Here is a 12,644-nt window from a genome sequence, read left to right as displayed (position 1 = left end):
ATTTCCTAAGCAATTTTTGTCAAATAGTGAGTTCTTATTCCAGAAGCTGGAATCTTTGGGTTTAATCAAACAGTATAATACTAAAGTCATTGACTAATGTGTCTTGTGAACCTAATTTATTCCACTCATTCTTCAATTTATTTCTTAGGCAGAACCAAATGGTTTTAATGATCATAAACTTTATAATATAGCTTTAAGTCTGCTATAGCTAACCCACCTAATGAAGTAACTTCCTAATCATTCTTCCCAGGGCCATCAAGCTAATCTTCTAAAATACTATTGTGTTTTAGTAATTGTAATACATTGTAATCTCTTTAATGTCTTGGATTTCTTTCGTATCTCTCATAGCATCTAGCCAAGTATAAAGAATACATTAAAAATGTCAATTTTGGTATTTATTGAAGGTTAAATTTTCAAAAGATCTGGTAAGGGAGCAATAAAAATCTCAATTTTTGTTCCAATATTTGGGAAAGTTCTACAATTCAGTGTGATAATCACAATGAGTGTGACTTTTGAAAGAAATAGCTATATACTCTTATGTCCTGTAGTGTGAAATGAAAGCAAAGCTAGACTTAGCAAAAAGACCTTCATTCTCTCAGCAAATGGGTTCTCATTTAGAACTACATCCATGTCTCTCTCTGCAAAGGGACAAAACGTCTCTCTCTGGAGATTTTTTAATATCTATCTTCCTCAGCCTTTTTTCAGATTATATTTTCTGTTTGAACTGAAGTTTTGATTAATGGTTTGTTGGAGGGGAGGGAGGTTCCTCTCAGTTTCTGCCTCCCACTTCTTACTACCTACACTACAATTCTGTGCTTGTGAACGGTAGGTGATATCACAGAAAGACAGCATGGCCATTTTTCTAGCTTTATCGTAGGAAAAAAAAAATACTACTTTCAATGATTTTTTTTTTAAGCTTTGAAAGCTCTTATTGTTCATGGTGACAGTTTTCATACTAACCTGCAGCTGCCTGGCACATGGAATTACTAGAAAGGGTCCTGGGATTTGAAATGAGAACAACCATCCTTGCATCCCGGCTCTGCTACTTACCACTACTCATGTGACCTTGAACAAATCACTTAGTTTTCTGTGCTTCGGTTTTCTTATCTGTAAAATGGAGTTGAATTGAATGACTTCTAAAGTCCCTTTCAGCTCATGATCTTGAAGCATATAACAGACTAGCAGCACATTCTCAATCAGTGAGGCCTGACTGAAACAGTTAAGATGGCAGATGGGAGATGAGAAATGGTTTCAGCAAGTGGTTTTACCAATATTGATTGCTAAGACCTCATGGTTACAAATATATAAGTATATTTATAATATACTTGTACAATATACAAATATACAAAAAATACAAAGTATTTCTAAATTTCTAAATGTCATATTTGAAAGATTCATAGAGAAGCAGGACAGACAATAAAGAGTAAAGAGATGATGCCTTGCTAATTTTCCTCTCCCTATTCAAATTTTAAATCATCGATTACCTGTAACATAAAAGAGCTCTCAATAAATAGAATAAGTGAATCTTTCCTATCCCCAAGTCTTTTTGTTTGGTTGGTTTTCGTTTTTAAGTGTTCATTAAATCAGATTCCTTTCCTGGATCTGGGAATATATACACATAGCTGTAGTCATGCCATATTTTCTTAACATCTTAACATCTCATCATCTCATTTTATCCATTTATTCATTCTTTTATTTACTGTCTTAAAACCTGCTTTGCTGGGAAATTTTCCTTTTAATAAGTTGCAGATATTATCTGTTTATCTGCTACCATTACTCTGAGCTTTGTCATCACTGAGGGAAAAAAACTTGTCCATATATTGCCAAGAGCAAATTTCTCTCAGATTTGGAAATTTCTGATTTTGCATCCTATTTTTAGTCTGCAAGCACTAGATTTAAAGTCACATGACAGAATACAATTCAAGTCTTGAATCTGCTATGTCGTATGGATTATTATAGAAAAATCAATTCATCCCTCAGGAGATCAATTTGCTTATTTGTAAAATGGTTTAAGTGTAACTTTACTACCTATTTCATAAAGTTTTTGTAAAGAACAATTTTGACAAAGTGGTCTGGAGTTTCCTGAGTATGTAAAATGACAGACCTTCACTTTCGGAAAATCATTTTGGCAGTCCTGAGAATGGATTAAAATGAAGAAAGGCTTGAATCAAGGAGCTCTACTAAAAAGTTATTATAATAGTCCAGACAAAAAATGATACAAATGGTGGCTAAGTGGAGAGAAGGGGCACATATGTAAAAGTTGTTATAAAAGTGATAAGATTTGGCAACAAATTGAGTATATATTATGAGTAAAAGTAAAGATTTAAGAATGACATAGAAGTTGTGGATGTGACTGATTTAGAGCCCTGGACAATAAAAATAATAAAGTTGAAGACAGGAGAGCCTGATGGAAAAGATGATGAGTTCTGTTTTGAATATTTGAATCTGAGATGCCTACCAAACATCCAGTTGAAAATGTCCAAAAAATAGTTGATGATGTGAATTTGGAACTAAGAAGAGAGACCAGGCTAGGTTAGATATAAATAGATCTGGGAATCCTCTACCTAGGGATAAATATTGAACTTTTAACAACTTGATGTTATCATGTGAAAGTATAAAGCAGAAGTTCTTACCATGGCATTCATGGTTTGCTTTTTACATTTTGATAATTGTATTTGAAAGTACTTTGTTTCATTTGAAATCCTAGGTATTTTATTTTGTGCATCTAAAAACATTAGTATGAGAAGGCATTCTTAAAGATCAGCTGACAGCCAATGGGATCCATATCTTTTTCTCTCTATCACATACACACACAAAAGTTAAGGCTCCTAGTATAAAGGAGGAAAGAGAAGAGAGGTCCTAAGAGACCCTTGGAGGAATACCTATGGTTAATGTACTTAGAAGTTCCAACAAAGGAGACTAAGGAGTGGACAGACAAGTACAGGGAGGACTAGGAGAGAATGGTGTCACAAAAACATTCAGCAGAGAAAGGATCCAGAAGAGAGAAAGTGATCAATAATAGCAAATGCTGCTGAAAAGCCAAGAAGGACTAGGATTGAGAAAAAGCCATTAGATAAGGTAATTAGATTTTGGGATGTGTTTACAAGGGATTGTTCAGTTGAATAATAAGGTCTTTAAAAGATTTATGCATTACCCTTTGACCCAGTAATACCACTACTAGATCTCTATGTCTAAAGAGATAAAAAACAAAAAAGGAAGAGAAACTATAAAGTCTGAGCTAGCTCCTTGGAGGCCTCAGAATCAGCCAGAGTCAGGATAAGCAAAAGTCCTTGGTCTTTAGGGGGAGAAATGAAGGAGATGGACAAAACTGCAAGGAGTTTTACCAAGGATCCTTCCTTGATTCTAGAGTCCAAAATCTCCACTCTTTTCTCCTCCTTGTCCTGAGGCCAAGTGAAGTTCTCTCTCCTCCCTCACTCCATCCCCTGATCCTTACCTACAATTCTCTTAACCCCAAGCATTAGCTAGCATCAACTGTGAGAACAGAAATCCCAAACATATGCTAATAGAGTTATTTTCCAATAGGTAATTAGCTTTAAGTGCTTGGGACTTTCTGATTTAAGCACAAGTTTCAGCCCTTTACACCTATGTTTAAACAAAAAAAAAATTGTAGTTTCTCTTTTCAGGTGGCAAAGAATGGGAAATTGAGGGGTTGCCCATCAATTGGGGGATGGCTGAACGAGTTGTGGTATATGATTGTGATAGAATACTATTGATCTTTAAGAAATGAGGAACAGAGTGTTCTCAGAAACACCTGCAAGGACTTAAATGAATTGATACAAAATGAAATGAGTAGAACCAGGAGAATATTGTACAGAGTAACCACAATATTGTAAGATGATGAACTGTGGCTGTCTTAGTTATTCTCAGTATAATAACTCTAAAAGACATATGGTAAAATAAATAAATAAATAAATAAATAAATAAATAAATAAATACTATTCATCCCCAGAGGAAGAAATGATGTAGTTCAAAGGCAAATTGAAGTATACTTTTTTTAAACTAAGGTTTTTTCTTTGGTCTATGTTTTAACAACATTATTAATATGGAAATATATATTGCATGATTCACATATACATGTACATTAAATTGCTTACTTCTCAGTGGATATGAAAGGAGGAAGGAGAGAATTTGGAACTCAAAATTTAAGAATGAATTTTAAAAATTGTTTTCACATGTAACTGAGAAAAAAATACCAAATAAAAATAAATTGTGAAAAAATATATATCTACTAAATACACATGTATTTTTTTTTTAATGTAGCTGTTTGTCAGTCTCCCTGCTTAAATGGTGGGAAATGCATCAGACCAAATCGATGCCATTGTCTCTCTACTTGGACTGGACATGATTGTTCAAGGTAAGTCAAACAGACAGTGATATTTTCTTGAGGGTAACCATGAATCAAAGCCATTTTAATTTAAGTTCCACATGTGACTCAATGAGAAATCCAGCAGTCACAACTTCTGTATAAAAACATTGGCTTGCAACAAGTTGATGACAAAAGCCAGGAGATGCTAGAGGGAAAGAATGGGAGCAAAGAGAAATGCTTGGAATGGGGGGAAATATCATACCTAGAGGTGACCAGTCTAGATAAGAGAGTTACTCATGAAAAATTGAAAAGAGTTCAAAAAGAATCAGAGTCAGAGGAGATGATGAATATATGAATCCCAAAAGAACTAAAAATAAAAGAAAAACAGGAGAGAAAGGACAGGGAAGTAACCATTCTTGGCTGGGGTAGATATGTTGCACTCTATTGTAGTAATGTTGTTGAAATCATAAAGGAGAGAAAAATTCCGGTCTTTGGAAAGAAGGAATTAGGTGTACATCTCATTTTTAGCAAGCTGGAAAGAAAAGAGATAGACATTGACTAGAAAGGCAAGTTGGCATCAAGGGAAGGAGCTGTGACAAGAATTTAGAACTAGCTTCCCCTTTGTAATAAGTTCAATATTTGTTATATCAGAAAGAAAAAGCTAAAGATAACTCAAAAGTTCTCTGGCTCTGATTGCTTTTTTCTTCAATTCTTTGGGAAAAGAATGTTTGGAAGCAGAAACATAATCTGCCATAAGCATTCCTTATAAAAAAATTTTTTAGTGAAAGGTCATCATCATTTAACATAAAAGTTCTTTATTGTAGATTTATTTCAAAACTTTTTTTAATGTGAGGACAGGAAGTACAACTCATTCAGGTTTTTATAGTGCTTGACAGATTATAAGATGTTTTCTTTAAAGCAATGCAGTGATGGACAGAATGCTCCCATTTTATAGAAAGGAAAAAAAATGAGGCTCAGAATTGGTGACTTGCTCATGGTCACACTGGAGAGTGAGAGCAATAAGAGGAAGAGAAAGAGAAGGGAATAAAAGAAGAGAAAGAAAGGGAGTGGAGGCAGGAAAAAAAAAGTATTGAATGAAGGAAAGGGAAGAAGCTAGTTAGCTTTAACTTCAATAGTGTCTATTTTCCTACCATTCTTATTAATAATGAAATTCATATTCACAATTGGTTCAGTTTAGTGAGAAAGTAAAGCTTCTTTTTATTTCTGACTTTGAAAAATGGGACAAGATAGTAAAGATATAAACTAAATCCCAAAGTCTGTTAATATGGGACATGTTCCTTACTGGTGAAAATCAAAGTTCCATGTCTATTATGTAAATAATCCATGTTATATCAGGCTTTCACTGTATGTAGTTATGATCCAGGAGACAAGATTCAAACAGCAAAACATCCATAACTCCTTGCATTAAGAAGTCATTTTGTACTAGAGCTGCGTTATAATTTTAATTCTTGACATCAGGGAAGTATTTTTTTGCTCTTCCCAAGGAAGCAATCTGATCAAATGAATTTAAATGAAAGCATCAATGACTCAACTTTCTACTGACTTTCAGAACAATAGCACTACAAGGTTGCTTTTTCAGAGACTTCAAATCATTTATCTATAGACCGCTTACATTTCAGGATGTGTTATGGTACAAAGGTCTGGAATCTGGAAACCTAGGTTCTAGTTTTCATCAAATGTTGAGTTACACTTTACCTTGGACAGATAAGTCACTTCTTTTCAAGTTTTAAGATCTTGGCATATTAAAATGGAGGTGGAGAATGGAAAAAGGAAAAAGGAGGGCAGACTTTTGAATGTATATTTTAATGTACATTATTTTATTTGATCCTATAAATTATCTCAATATCTCTTCCAGCTAAATGGTTAGGTGAAATTTTTGCCTATCATAATGAATAACTCAATAATGACTTAATTTCCAGAATCAGTAACAGGTCAGTCCTAGTATTCCTAGCCTTCCCTAAATAAGAGGTATCTAACTTGCAGCCCACTTCCCCTACCTGTCTGCAGAACTCTCTAGTGCTGCCTGAACCAGATTGAAAAGATAAATAAACACACAGATAGTGTTTATTTGTTGTTTCCTAAGTCAATATATAGCCCCCAGGTGTCAGTTTCTATTTGATATCAACTACCTAAATCACACTTCATAGATGAGTGGCCATCACTGACTTTACAATCCTGTAAAGCTGAACTCATCTGCAAAACTTTAAATAAATTAAAAGAAGAACTATTCTTTTGGAATTTCTCTATATCCCACAAAATCCTTTACAGACTAAGTAGTCAACAAATACTATCAATAAAAGCCAATCCATAAATGAACTTATAAAGAGTTTAGGAATCCATCATCCTAAAACTGCTTGTACCCTTGGTTAAATTCCACTCATGACTGTCATTTCTTTAGACTGCAGTTCACTTAGATGGATTTGGTTTTTTTTTTCCTTCACAGAAAAAGAAAAACTGGGTTTCATCCCTTCTAACTATCCTACAGGAAAGTGGCTCTCTCAAAAAGGCAAGATCATCTCTTCCAGCCAGTCCCTGGGGATTCTGGAACATGGACATTAAAAATCCAACATGGTGCTGGTTTTTCTTTTTTTGGAAAATTATTTTGTTATTTGTGTTGTCCTTGTTTATTTTCTACTGTTTTAATTTTATGATATATATATTTCCCTTGAGTTTTTCATTAAAAATCTGCCTGTATTTTCATATGCAAAAATGTATATTAAATATATGCTGCTAAGCCCACATAAAATGTACATATTCTGCCATCTATTAGGGAAATTTCATGTATACATTTTGGTCACAATTTTTTAATTCCTTCTTAAATATGTTTACCAAATATATATTTTGCTGCCAAGCAGCATAATGCAGGCTTTCCATTCCATAGACTTCCCAAACCCACCACATAATCCAGAAGTCAAGCCATAGCTAGATAACTGGTTATATTAATAGCATGTAAACTATCCCACAATTTTCTAGCACCATTTAAGTTTGTAGCCACCATACTCTATGAAGATGAATAAATGAAGGAAGAAACTCTGGTTCATCCCATCTATATAATGTGGCATTATTTTCTTGGAAATGTTTATAAACAATAAAATTTTCATCTTAACTTGGCTAGATATTTAGTGATTAGACTAATTCCCTTAAACTCTTCCCCTATATGAGATGCTAGACAGCAGAAATAGCCAGTTGCCATGGAAATAAAAGAAGCTCAATTAACTTTGCCTTCTCCCCCAAACAATAGACACGGAAAGAGAAGGCAAAATTCATAGTAGAAAGAAACTCCTAGGAAATAAAGAGCTACAAAAAGCATTGGTTTTGTTTGGTTTTTGTTTCCTTTTACCAGAACTGTGATTTTAACAGAGTAGGGAACTCCTGGTGAGGGGTTTCCTCTACCAATAAGATACATGGGTATTTTTTCAGAAACTTATAGTATTAGAATCCTTTAGAACATTGGAATGTTGTGATTTGCCCAGATCTTCTTGACTCCAAAGCCAGCTCTCTATACATTATGCCAGGCTGCCTAAGGGCACAATTCTTTCATCATTATTATTATTATAGCTTTTTATTTACAAGATATATATGCATGGGTAATTTTTCAGCATTGACAGTTGCAAAATCTTTTGTTCCAATTGTTCCCCTCGTTCCTCCCACCCCTTCCCCGAGATGGCAGGTAGCAAGGGCACAATTCTTGAAGGAGCCTCTTTCCTTCTCTCTAGTTAAAATTTCACTCCAATAACCACTGTATAATTGTCCTACTGTAACTCCCACCCACCAGACCAATAAAACAAAAAAGAGACAAAGCAACAACAATCCTCTTACATTTAGGGATCACAATGAATGAAAAGGTAGTTGAAAGTGGCCCAGGAACACATTTTATAATAATTAAAAAGAGAGGAAAGAGGAATGCATGAAAGAGAAGACAAAAACAGTTAGGAAAATGAAAGAAAAACAGGATTCTATGCTATTCCAGAGCAGTTAGGGAGCTCAGCAGTGAGAAGGGAAATAAAAGTGTTACCAATCTATCTTCAAACAAAAACCATTACAGGTTCTCTCTAGTCTCTCTGGAAGCCTTACAAGATTCACCACCTTCAGAATTTTCTGTTCTTCCATGGTTAATGACTTAGTACCTGGCTTTGCCATTTACAGTTCTTATTTCTGGATGCTAAGAAATTCCAAGTGCTATATCCACTGAGTTGAACTGGGAAAATAAAGAAGAAAACAATTACATGATTTGAGTTGGAACTAAAGCTTCACTAAAAGTTGAGAAATTTTCTGCCCTATAAGTTCCCATTGGCATTTGATTGGACTTACAGGATTTCTTAAATTTTTTCTATGACCCTGGGTATATAGGTATATGAAATAGGTATACAAAGCAAACATTTACTGATAATTTCATGAACCCCTTTACATTCAGTTATGAGATCCCATATGGGGATGTGAACCAAGTTTAAGAAGCTGGGGATTACACCATTCTTGAAATAACAACTAGTATTTTATTTTGTGTGAAAGAAACCTGTCAATAACATTCAAATATATCATGGATAAATACACATTCCTATTCTAGTGTAGTTTTTTCAGGCAGAGTAAGGCAAGGAGAATAAAATCATAGATATAGAAGGGACTTCAGAGATTATCTAGTCTTATCCTTTCATTTTATAGAAATGGAAACTGAGTCCAATATAAATAAAATGACATTCATGGTTAATTGGTGTAATTCAGATAATTGGTGTAAGATTCAGGATATGAAATGAGGTCTTTTAACTCCAGAGCCAAATATGGCACAGATGGCAGAGTGCTTATGTAAAAAGAGGAAGATTTGAATTCAAATCCCACTTCAACCTTTTGTTAACTTCATGACTGTGACAAGTATATACTACTTGTGGCCTTGGTTCTTCATCTATACAATGAGAGGATTGAACCAGATAGGCCCTAAAACCCCTTGCAACTCTAAATCTATGACTTTTTCTTCTATATTTCATACAAATAACAGTATCCTCAACCTAGAGAAGTTCAGTATAGTAGAAAGAGAATTTGACTTGGGAATTGAGTCTTGAACTTACAACACAAACAATGAACACTAACTTTAGGTGCTTTGGTCAGATTCTTAGAGCCTCAGTTTTTCTCCTCTGCAAAATAGAAATAAAAATGTTTATACCAACTGCCTCATAGCTGAGAAGAAGATGTTAGGTTGTATTATTAATAATGAGTACAATAGTAGAAAAAGCTCCATAAATATGGATTTATACTATTGTATGAGTACTGATTCAGGAAATTGTCTAGCTACCTTTAACCTTCTCTGCTCCTACTTCCCCACTTTTCCCAACCCTTTTACCAATTGCCACTGATATCAGAATCATTTATTTGGAAGAGGGGAACTTGATGACCTCTAGGGCTCATTCTATGATTCTGGGATTCCAAGGACTGATCAGTGTTTCATTCTTCATATCTGCTGTTTCCAGCAGAGAACAAACCCTAACAGATCAAAGTAGGTCCCTTTAAGATATATATATGGTACTAGGAGCAAGAACTATTGCTTTGTGTCCTGTTTGGAGCATCATAAAGAGTAAATTCTCTGAAACTAGGATAAGTCATACAAGGAGAGTTGGAATGAATCTCAGAGGCTGACCCCCTCATTTACAATTGAGCAAACTGAGGTCAAACAGAGTTAAGTCAATCAATCAACTATTTATTAAGCACAAAATATGTTCCAGGTTCTGTGCTAAGTTCTGAGGATACTTAAAGAGACAAAAGACAGTCTCTACCCTCAAAGAGCTTATAATCTATTGTTTACTTGACCAAAGTCATATAGGAAAGTTGAGAATCAAGATTCTGAACCCAAGTCCTTTGACCAAAGCCATTGCATACCTGTATGTATGTATGTATATGTATATGTGTATGTATATAGAGAGAACCAGGCTTAAGGGAAATAGAACATTGAAAAAGGGAAGCAGACAAATAATACTTAATCCTGTCTTTATCTTGGAGCAAGTTATTTCTAGCAAGACTGAAATGAGCACTAGACCTGGAATTAGGAAAAGCTAATGCCTTAAATTGTGCCTCTGAATTTGCTAGATGTATGATACGGGGTAAACCTTCTGTTTGCCTCAGTTTCCTCAACTGTAAAATGGGGATAATAACACCTACCTCACAGAATTGTTATGAGGATTAAATGAAATAATATTTGTAAAGCTCTTAGGACTAGTCTTAGGACTAGTAGTAGGACTACTATAAGTAGATAGTATATAACTGCTGTTTACTATTTTTATCATTCTTATTACATTTCTGGACTTGTTTTCTCATCTATACAATGAGGGGATAGGACTAGGTACAGTTTAAAGTTGTGTTCAGCGCTTAAAATTTTCAATCTATGGGAAATAGTATAAATATTTTTGCCAGCATCAACTGGGAAGAGCTAAGAGGCAGCTATGCTTCTTCTAGAAGTCAATATAAACAGATATCCATCTTCTCTTCACCTATAAGATTTAATATCAAGATTTAAATATGAAATAGCACTTGAACTTGTGGATCAAAGATTTGTGATTGAATCCTGCCTACAGCTGGGACTCTAGTCATATGACTTTATGTCACTGAAATGCTGGAAGACCCATGAAATGCCATTTTCCAGTTTTTCTGCGTGTGATGAGAGTATTGCTTAGGGAGATAGTCTGGAGGAACTCCAGTGGAAAGATTTACTTAGAAACTCAGAACTTAAACTTATGAAAAAGAGATTTTATAGATAACAAATATTAATACCAATGAATGCTGTAGGTTGGAATTAAACCTGTGTTTTTCTGCCAAGCTTCCAGAATAGTCTATCTTCAGATGTACACAATATGGATAAGACTGTGTGGCTCAGACAAAGAGGTAAATGACCACCATATAATTAAAAAAAAAAAAAAAAAAGCTGGAGATATCTCTAGGAGCAAAATGAAGGTTTATTACACATTCTCACAAGATGTGGGTATCACTCCAGTCCGGCGCCTTAGAGACTGACTGCCTTTCAGCAGTTTAAATAGTCCCTAATGCAAAAACCCCTCTCACCACTGACCCTTATCCTCATTGGCTGAAGCTCTTTCATTCTAAACATGGAAACTACCCCAGGAAATTGAACTTTGGCCAATAAGAGCATAGCTTCCATATTTGGTTTAAATTGAGGTAGGGAGCAGATGATGTCATGGAAGAATAGCAGGAAGGGAAGGTAGGTCCCAGTGCGTGTTGGTTCAGGCCTATATTAACTCTGGGGTTGTTGAAGTCTTACTTGATTTTCACAGCTGTCTGACAGATTTCACTCCATCTTGTTCAGGTTGGTTTTCAGTTTAGAAATGCTTTTCTTTTGAGGCATCCCCAGTACATATAAGAGAAAATATAATTTCCCAAAAGTAAATGAGTAAGACTCCAGGAAGTAGCTTTGATGATGTGAATCAAAAGCAACAGAAAAATGAGCAATAGTTTGGGTTACATGAGAGCCTGCCTTTGGGCATTCTGTCTCAAGAATGTATCTTTTATTGTGTATAGTCCAACCACAAATTCCATTAGAAATTGATGCATAGTTACCCTTTGATCCAGCAGTGTTTCTACTGGGCTTATACCCCAAAGAGATACTAAAGAAGGGAAAGGGACCTGTATGTGCCAAAATGTTTGTGGCAGCCCTGTTTGTAGTGGCTAGAAACTGGAAACTGAGTGAATGCCTATCAATTGGAGAATGGTTGAATTAATTGTGGTATATGAATGTTATGGAATATTATTGTTTGATAAGGAATGACCAGCAGGATGAATACAGAGAGGCTTGGAGAGACTTACATGAACTGATGCTAAGTGAAATGAGCAGAACCAGGAGATCATTATATACCTCAACAATGATACTGTTTGAGGATGTATTCTGATGGAAGTGGATCTCTTCGATAAAGAGAGCTAATTCAGTTTCAATCGATCAAGGATGGACAGAAGCAGCTACACCCAAAGAAAGAACACTGGGAGATGAATATAAACTTCTTGCATTTTTGTTTTTCTTCCCGGATTATTTATACCTTCTGAATTCAATTCTCCCTGTGCAACAAGAAAACTGTTCGGTTCTGCACATCTTTATTGTATCCAGGATATACTGTAACCTATTCAACATGTAAAGGATTGCTTGCCATCTGGGGGAGGGGGCAGAGGGAGGGAGGGGAAAAATCAGAACAGAAGTGAATGCAAGGGATAATGTTGTAAAAAAAATTACCCTGGCATGAGTTCTATCAATAAAAAGTTATTTTAAAAAAAAATGATGCATAGGGAGAGGATTGTATAGGAGTCAGAA

General features: G+C 35.0%; 1 protein-coding gene across 1 annotated transcript in view; it reads left to right on the top strand.

Annotated features, from left to right (window-relative positions):
- SVEP1 (sushi, von Willebrand factor type A, EGF and pentraxin domain containing 1) overlaps nucleotides 1-7,657 on the top strand; it is a 362,611-nt gene extending 354,954 nt beyond the window's left edge. Inside the window, exons 47-48 of the mRNA XM_051962558.1 lie at nucleotides 4,282-4,375; nucleotides 6,792-7,657. Coding sequence (XP_051818518.1) covers nucleotides 4,282-4,375; nucleotides 6,792-6,822 — 125 coding nt within the window. The 3' untranslated portion in view covers nucleotides 6,823-7,657. The remainder of the gene's footprint in view (nucleotides 1-4,281; nucleotides 4,376-6,791) is intronic.
- The last annotated feature ends 4,987 nt before the right edge of the window (nucleotides 7,658-12,644 follow it).

The sequence above is a fragment of the Antechinus flavipes genome, chromosome 1 (genome assembly GCF_016432865.1).
Source record: "Antechinus flavipes isolate AdamAnt ecotype Samford, QLD, Australia chromosome 1, AdamAnt_v2, whole genome shotgun sequence".
Taxonomy (NCBI): domain Eukaryota; kingdom Metazoa; phylum Chordata; class Mammalia; order Dasyuromorphia; family Dasyuridae; genus Antechinus; species Antechinus flavipes.
Note: the sequence above shows the minus strand (reverse complement) of the source record. Positions and strands in the feature narration are given on the sequence as shown.